Source organism: Podarcis erhardii (genome assembly GCF_964252035.2).
Source record: "Podarcis erhardii genome assembly, chromosome: 7".
Taxonomy (NCBI): Eukaryota; Metazoa; Chordata; class Lepidosauria; order Squamata; family Lacertidae; genus Podarcis; species Podarcis erhardii.
Window position 1 is genome coordinate 93,474,027 of NC_138511.1, and position 8,494 is coordinate 93,482,520.

Genomic DNA, 8,494 nt, shown 5'->3' on the forward strand with positions numbered 1-8,494 from the left:
ACCACTTTCCCTCACCTTCTCTCTGGGCGCCTCTTGCTAAGACTCACGCAGCCCTTGCACTTCTTTCCCCAGAACATCCAGAGCCTGACATCGCTGAAGAAAAAGAAGAAGAAGAAGAAGGCGGCGGTGGCTGCAAAGGCCAAGGACCTGCAGGCAGCGTCAGGGGCGTCCTGGAGCGGGGACTTGGCTGGTGGCAAGCTGGATGTGGCTCCCGTCGACGTGGAGTTCTCTCTGCCCAAGTTCTCCAAGCTGCGCAAGGCCAAGAGCGCAGGAGAAGTGGCCATTTCGGAGCCCAGCCCAGAGATCTCTCCTCGCCTGTCCTCCCTGGAGACCAAGCGGCGCAGGCTAAAGTTCCCCAGGCTGAAGGTTAAGGAGGCTGCGGCAGCGAGAGCCAAGGGGGCCGGGGGCTGGCTGGAGGTGGGCCTGCCCAAGGCTGCGGTGGAGGCGAAAGCAGCAGGCGGCCTCTCCCGCTTCAGCGCCCCCTTCGGCAAGGCCAAGAGGGCGGGGGCCAAGGCAGAAGGCGAGTTCCAAGCCCCGCAGGTGGAGCTCGACCTGCCACTGCCCAAAGCTGGGCCCGGCAGAGAGTCCCCCAAAAGCAGAGTCCAGGCCCCCCAGTTTGGACTGCCCAAGGTGGAGGCCGTCCTGCCCAAAGTCAGCGGGGTGGAGCTCCCAGAAGGGGGTCTCCAGGGCGGGCGGAAGCTGCCTGTGGCCGAAGTGGCAGCCCCCAAGGTGGACGTTGACCTGTCCTTCCCTGGTCTGGAGAGAGCCGCCCCAGAGATGACCCCTAAAGGGGAAGGCTTCAAGATCAGGGCCCCCAAGTTTGGGGTCTCTGCTGAGGAGGCGGAGCTGAAAGCACCCAGCGTCAAGGTCCCGGCTGTCGAAGTGGCCCTGGGCAAAATGGAAGAGCGGGAGGAGAAGCTGAAGGCGGGGGTGGCCCTCCCCTCCCTGGAGGTGGGGATCCCCTCGGTGGAGCTGGGGATCCCCCTGCCCAAGGGGAAGGCTGAAGTGGAGCTTCCGAAGGCCAGAGCAGAGGTCCCAGACGTCTCCGTCAAGGTGCCTTTGCTCAGCCTGCCCAAGCTGGGCTCCAGAGCCCCCCTGGAGAAAGGGGAAGAAGAAGGCAGGCTGCCCCAGGTGGAGCTCAGCATGGGGAGGCATGAAAGCCCCAAGGCAAAAGCCAAAGGCCCCAAGATCCAGCTCCCAGGGTTCGGGATTTCCTTGATGGAACACAAGCTAGAAAGCAAAGAGGGGGCCGTGTTCCCCGAGGTGAAGGTTCCATCTCTGGACATTGCTCTCCCCAAAGTGGGGGAGGTGCAGCTTCCCAGGCCCATGGTGGAGGTGGCAGCCCCCGCCGGGAGGCCGAAGTCAGGAGAGGTTGCTGAAGGGCCCGGGTTCAAGTTCCAGGTGCCCCAGGTGTCTCTCCCAAAGTTTGACGTCTCTGCCAAGGCAGACTCCCTGCCCCAGATGCATGCCCAGGTGCCCAGGCTGGAAGGTGAGGCCGGCGTGAAGGTCAGCGTCCCCAAGGTGGACCTCTCCTTGCCGGCAATGCGGCTGCCGGACATGCAGCTGCCCAAGGCCCCCGTGCCCAGGCCAGAGTTGGATATCTCCGTGGAGAAGCCGCGGGTGGAGGTGGCTGTCCCTGCTGCTCGCCTGAGCTGTCCGTCGGCGGCCGTGCCTGCACTGGACATTGACTTGCCCAAAGTTGGGCTTGAACTGGATCTGCCAAAGGTGGAGAGAGAGCTGGTGGCCTCCGAGCAGCTGCCCCGGGGCCACGAGGTCAAGCTCAGGGTGCCCTCGCCCAAGGCCGTGACCAGAGACTTGGAGGTGGAGATCAGTGTCCCCACGTGCCAGGGGGGCCTGCCAGAGGCAGAGCCAAGGGAGAGGGTCTTGGGGGGGCCTGATGTCAGCGGGATGGTGGCCAAGATCCCCAAAGTGGACCTTTCTCTGGGGAAGGCCCTGCCGGGAGAGGAAGGAGCAGCAGAGAGCAGCCTGGCTGTGAAGGGCCAGCCTTTGCTGGAAGTGGAGGGGGCCAAAGTGAAGCTACCCTCTGTCGAAATCCCGTCCGTCAAGATCCCAGATGTGACCCTGGAGGGCGGCAAAGCCCTGGAGGCTGAGGCCAGCATCAAGACACACAGATTTACGCTCCCCAAGTTCAGCATCCCTGGCCCCAAAGCCTGGAAGGCCAGCCCAGAGGCCTCAGCACCTGAGGCGGAGGGTGGCATGGAAGCCAAGCTGAAAGTGCCAAAGTTTGGGATTTCCTTTTCCAAATCGAAAGTGGATGTGGATGGGACAGCACCCAAGGCAAGGGCAACTGCAGCCCTTGAGGCTCACGGGGGGGTGGAGCTGCCAGCAGTGGATGTCACAGTGCCGGCGGTGGATGTGGACCTTGGCCTTCCCGCATGGCCCAGTGAAGAGGCTTCCGGCACCCCCTTGTCCGAGGTTGGCACTGAGGTGCCTGACATCAAGCTGAAAGTACCCAAGTTTTCGCTGCCCAAATTCCGGGGCAAAGGCAAGGAAGGGGACCTGGCATTTGAGAGCCAGGAGGGCAAGTTGAGAGGGAGCAGGGAGGCCCTGGCAGGAGACCTGGGCACAAAGGTGCCCGAAAAGGAGGCCAAAGGCTCCATGTTCAAGATGCCCTCGTTCGGCCTCATGCGCAGGGATACAGCGGGCATGGAAGCAGAAGCCAAGAAAGCCCCTGGCAGCCCCAGGGAGAAGCCCAAGGGGGGCCCCTTCGCCAAGATGCCCAAGCTGAAGCTCTCCTCCCCCAAGGTGGAAGCAGACCCAGGGAAGCTGGCATATCCCCAGGCCCCGCCCGTGCTGGAAGTGAAGGTTCCCCAGGTGGAGCTGCCCAGGATCGGGGCCAGGGATGAGGTGGGGCTGGCCGTGGGTGCAGAGAGCCCTACCCTCAAGGTGAAGGTGCCCTCTCTGGAGATTTCCATGCCCAGCAGCAGAGGTGAAGGGGAGAAGCCGGTGGTGGACGTCTCGGAGGCCGACCTCCGCGGATACGAGGGGGAGCTGAAGATCCCCAGAGTTGGCATTTCCACCCCCAAACTAGAGCTGGAAGTGAGTTTACCCACAACTGGGGTGGAAGAGCCCATGCTGCCAGCAGAGGCCAAGATCAAACTGCCGCAGGTGGAGCTGCCAAGGTTTGGGAGAGCGGAGGAGGGTGGGGCAGAGGTGCAGCTGCTTGGGGGGCGCAGGCTCAGCTTCGGGGAGGAAGATGGGGAAGGGGCGGTGGACACCTCCCTCCTGGGCACCAAGATCCGCTTGCCCAGAGTGGACCTCTCCTTGCCCAAGGGGCGCCTGTCGGATACGGAGCTGCCCCTGACGGCAGAGGGGGGAGAGGTGGTCCCTGAAGGGTCAGAAGCCAAGTTCCGGATGCCTTCAGTGGGGCTGCCCAAGTTCTCTGCCCCCCGAGTGAAGGCTCCTGAGGTGGAGCTGGATGTGGGCTCGGAAGCAGGGAAGGGGACACGCGCCAAAGCTGGGGGCCCGGTCATCAGGCTGGCCAAATTTGGGGGCTCCACCTCGGACAGGGAAGCGGAAGCTGAGGCAGATTTGCCCCGAGTCCCACAGCTGGAGCTGAAGGCCCCCAAACTGAGAGGCAGCACAGAGGCGCTGAGCCCTGAGGCCAAGGAAGCCGCCCAGATCAAGATGCCCTCTGTGCCCATTGGCTTTGGCCTTGCCAAGGGGGAAGCGGAGGCCCGGGGGTCCCCCGAGGAGGGCAAGTTCAAGATCAAGCTCCCGTCCCTGGGCCTCTCCAAAGCGGGGGCAGACACCCAGCCCCTCTGCCCCCCGCCTGAAGGGGCGGACTTCTCCTTCAAGGTGCCCCAGATTGCCCTGCCAGATGTGGGCTTCTCGGTGGACCAGGAGGGGAAGAGTGAGGCTGCCCGGCGGGAAGCAGGGAAGCTGCCAGATCTGGATGTGGAAGTGGGAGGGTTCGAGGCTAGGCTGAAGGCGCCCCAGATCAAGGTGCCAGCTGTGGAGCTGCTGGGCCCCCAGGGGGGTGGCGCTCCCTCTCCAGGCCGGCGGGGCTCAGGCGGAGCCGAGTTGGAGGGGAAGAGAGCGGCCTTCCACATGCCCGGCGTGGAGCTCTCGGCCCCCAGCCTCAAGGCGCATGCAGAGTACCAGGTGGAGGGGGCCCAGCTCCGCCACGGCAGCTCCCAAGAGCTGAGGGGGGGCCGAAGCGGGGAGGCCCCTGAGGCGGAGGCAGGGAAGAGGTACAAGGTGAAGATCCCCAAGTTTGGGCTGTCTCTACCCAAAGGGGGAGCAGAAGGCGGGGAAGGAGGAGCCCCTGGGCACGAGGGGGAGGCCAAGGTCAAGAGGCCCACGTTTGGGCTGGGGAGGGCCAAGGGCAGAGGGGCGGAGGGGCTCCTAGAGGGGGAGGGGGAGGAGGCAGATGGCAGCAAGGGGGTGAGGGCCAAGCTGAAGCTGAAGCCCCCCACCTTTGGGCTCTCCCTCTCACCCAAGGCCAAGGGAGGCGGTGCCCAAGTCAATGGGGAGCTGGAGGACGGCTCTCCCCTGAAGATGAAGGTGCCCAAGCTGGGCTTCTCCAAGGGCGAGGGGGGTGCCCAAGTCAATGGGGAGCAGGCGGGGGCCTCTCTGCACAATGGGGCCAAGCTGGGCAAGATCCGCCTGCCGCAGGTGGAGCTCTCCTCCCCGCCCAAGATGGCAGGAGCAGACTTGGAGCTGAACCTGGAGCTGGTGCGGGCAGAGGAGGCCAAGGACGAAGCCCTGGGGGCCGGCAGGGGAGCCTTGGCGGCCCTCAAGGCGGCCAAGTTCAAGTCGCCCAAGATCTCCTTCTCGGGCTTCAGGAAGCGCACTGGGGAGGGGGCTGCTGGGGCCGTGGTCTCCTCGGCTGCCCGGGTGGAGATGTCTTCTCTGGAAGCGGCTGAGATGGGCGCCAAGGGGGAGAGGTCCCCAAAGTCCCGGTTTCCCAAGGTGGCCCTGAGCCCCAAAGCTCAAGGGGGCCTGGAGGGGGGCTCCGAGCAGGGCGAGGGGAGTTTGAGGATCAAGCTGCCCTCAGTGGGCTTCTCTGGGGAGCATGAGGGGCAAGTCTTGGAGGGCAGAGTGGCGGGGGCCAGAGGAGAGGCAGGAGAGGCAACTGTGTGAGTGGGGCAGCTGCCTAGGGCCCTCCTGCACCCCGCCCCACTTCCTGTGTAATGCTTAGCACTAACCACAAGGGGGCGCCAGCCTTGGCAAAGAAGTGGGGGAAGCAATCAGAGGCCTCCAAGTCACTGGCGGCTTCCCACCTGCTTTTGCAAGTCTACCATGAAGGCGCCACCCTCTTCACAGCCAGGGGTGGTGGTTTCTTTTTGTAAAAAACCAATGTGAATAAATCCCCCCAGTGCCACCTCCTGGCCGGTCTTCCTGTCTTCAGAGGCTTCTCTCCCTGTGCCCCCACCCTGCCCCAATCAAAGTCCCAGCCAGCAGTTGTCCTCCAGGCCTTCCTCCGCCCATCTTGGGGCCTCAAGGCATGCGGGCAGAATTTGGTGGGGGGCCAGGCTGGGCTCGGAGGTCTGCTTTCCTCTCCTTGCACTGGGAAGCTTGTCTACTAACTAATGGATAAAGGGTTGTTTGGAAGACTAAGCCATCTCTACCCCCCACCCTGTTTTGAAATAAAGCCAATTTAAGAATTGGGGACAAGGTGGAAGGAGAATCTAATGCATCTTTTGTTGGGAGTGTCCAGCAAGGAGACTGGAGATGGTTGCCAGTCAAAGGGTAGTTTAAGACGCAGGAAAAAAAGAGTTCCTCCCCTCTTGTGAAAGGGGGGGGGCAGCTTCACGGGAAATTTCCAGCCATGGCATTGGGAGCCAGAAGAGGAATCCTGGAAGAGGACACTCCAGGCTCATCTAGTCCAACCCCTGCAATTCAGAAACCCTGGTTCTTAGTCCCGCCAGCTCCCTTGAACTGGGCAACTTAGATGCCTGGAGCAGCGCCCCGTTGGAGAGCAGCCTTGGGTCGCCTCTGAAACTGGCCGGACCTTTTGGCCGGCTGTTTCCATCCCCCCTGCCTTCTGCTGGCAGGCCCGGTTGGGAGTTGTAGTCCAAAGCCCATTGAGGGGGGCTGGTTCTGGAGGGCCGGCTGAAGCCATTGTGCTGTGCCCCCCGGCCTGGCAAGGCCTCCTGGGCCAGCCCCCCTCCCCCGATATCGGGCCTGTGTGTTTCTGTGGCTCTTCTGAGTCTGAGATCCTTGAGTTGAAGGGACCCCAAGGGTCATCTAGGCCCGCCCCCTGCAATGCAGGAAGTGCAGCTAAAATGTTCCCTTGTGAGGTCTGGACTAGGGGGCGTTTCAGGTGGTTTTCAATTTGGAACTAACTTTGGCACAAAGTGGGGGGGGGGCGGCTCTTTTCAGTGCCAGGATCCAGGGTGCTCTCTTGACCTGGAGCCCAATCCCTCTTCTTCACCCCTGTAAAATGGGGTCTTGCCCTCTTCTTCTTCTTGCAGGACCCCCTTTTCCTTCCTCTTTGCTCAGTCAGAACCAACTCTGTCTCAAGGGACCCTGGAGCCAAACTCTTCCAGAGTTTTCTCTTTCTTCTCCCACTCCTCAGCATTTCCTTCATGGGGGGGGGGTGTTTCGCCAGCAATCCCCAACTTTACTTGAATTTGGAAGGGGTCTGAGATAGGAACAAGGGCTAAATTGTGACATATACCCACCCACCCACTGACCCTCTGCCTTATTTTAAACAGCCATGAATTCGTCCCAGGCCCACAAATGTAAAGTATCTCCTGAGTTCCCCCCAAGGGGGGGCACTTTCAGGTGTGTCAGTGAGGGAGGGGGTGGGGGGTGCAGGGACCTCGTTCAGGTGTTTACATGCCAGGAAGGGGCAGGGCGGCAGTGGGGGGGGGTGTCTTAGCTTCTCAAGCAAAGGGTGGGAAGGAATACTTTCTTATTGCTCTTGAGATGTACAAAAATCTGTTGTCCTAACTTTTAACAACACAGACCTGCTGTGATGGGCTTCCTTTTTTTCCTTGCCACTAAAAAATTCCATTTAACTGCCTCTTTGCCGATTGTTATGTTTAATTACTTTTTTTAAGGTAAAGATGTTACGCTGTATCTTTGAGACACTGTACTTACTGCTGCTTTTTTCTATTCTGGGTTTGAATAAAAATTAATCTGTGGACTAACGTTATTGCTTTTTGTGTGGTCTTTTCCTGTTGCTTGATATACAACGGACGCTTAGTTTGTCCATGACATTTAGTAAAGGTAAAGGGACCCCTGACCATTAGGTCCAGTCACTGACGACTCTGGGGTTGCGGCGCTCATCTCGCTTTACTGGCTGAGGGAGCCGGCATACAGCTTCCGGGTCATGTGGCCAGCATGACTAAGCCGCTTCTGGCGAACCAGAGCAGCGCACGGAAACGCCGTTTACCTTCCTGCCGGAGCAGTACCTATTCATCTACTTGCACTTTGAGGTGCTTTCGAACTGCAAGGTTGGCAGGAGCAGGGACCGAGCAACGGGAGCTCACCCCGTCGTGGGGATTTGAACGGCCAACCTTCTGATCAGCAAGTCCTAGGCTCTTTGGTTTAAGCCACGGCGCCACCCGCGTCCCTGATTCCATGGCAGTTACATCCCACTGTTTTCTCCAGGGGGCTCCAGGTGCCATATGTATGGTTCTCCCCTTCCCCATTTAATCCCCACAACAGCCCTGTGTGGTGGGTGACACTGAGAGGCAGCTACTGGCCCCCCAAGGGGGATTTGAACTCTTGTCTCCCAGGTCCCCGTCCGACACTCTAACCACTGCCCCACCCTGGCTCCTGTCCCTCTGCAGTCTCCCTTCTCTCTCCCTCTCACTACCCAGACACGGCCAGGTCTGGGGCAAAGGAGATCAGGGGCAGCTGGGGGATTCAAACAAACCTCAAACATCCTGCTCTGCCTGCTGCTTCTCCATCCCATAACTCCTAAGCTCTGCAGCTCACCTTGCTTCACCTGCGGAAGAAGAGGGCCCTCTCACCTTTGCCTCTCCTACCGAGTCCCTTTGTTCTCTGAACAGCCCATGACCCCAGCCTCTCACTTCAGGGCAAACTTGCCTGGTTGGAGGAGCTTTGAAGACATGCTGATTCCAGCGGCTTGGAAGTGTCTAGCACACAGTTTAATAAACATGGGTCTGGCAACCAGTTTTGGCAACCCAACTCTAAATCAAATGTCAACACTTATGGAATCCAGGAATTTTGGGCCATTTGGCACCCACAAACTTATAAGAATGTCAGTGTGTTCAGAACACACAATGTCACCAGAGGTGGAATAAAATGCTTCCTAGGAAAATCCCTTTGACTGCTTGTGTGTTGTTTCAAAGGCAACTTCACTAACAGATATTTATTGCTGAAATATAGGAACAAAGCAACATATGCTATAATAGAGAATACACAAGCAAGCGGAATACATCTATTTGTATGCAATGTCTCTGAAGCATGTCTCCCCCCTCCAGCTGCTCTTTCAGCCCCCGGGGACCCCCTCTTGCTGGGACAGGGCTCTCTGCCCTGCAGCCCCCCACCTCCC

The 8,494-nt window shown here is 60.1% G+C and overlaps 1 protein-coding gene across 2 annotated transcripts in view; it reads left to right on the forward strand.

Moving 5' to 3' along the window:
• The window catches only part of PRX (periaxin), a 31,128-nt gene extending 24,007 nt beyond the window's left edge, over window positions 1-7,121 (forward strand). For both annotated transcript variants that reach the window (XM_081871866.1, XM_081871865.1), the window contains exon 6: window positions 73-7,121. In XM_081871866.1, coding sequence (XP_081727992.1) covers window positions 73-5,106 — 5,034 coding nt within the window. In that variant the 3' untranslated portion in view covers window positions 5,107-7,121. The remainder of the gene's footprint in view (window positions 1-72) is intronic.
• The last annotated feature ends 1,373 nt before the right edge of the window (window positions 7,122-8,494 follow it).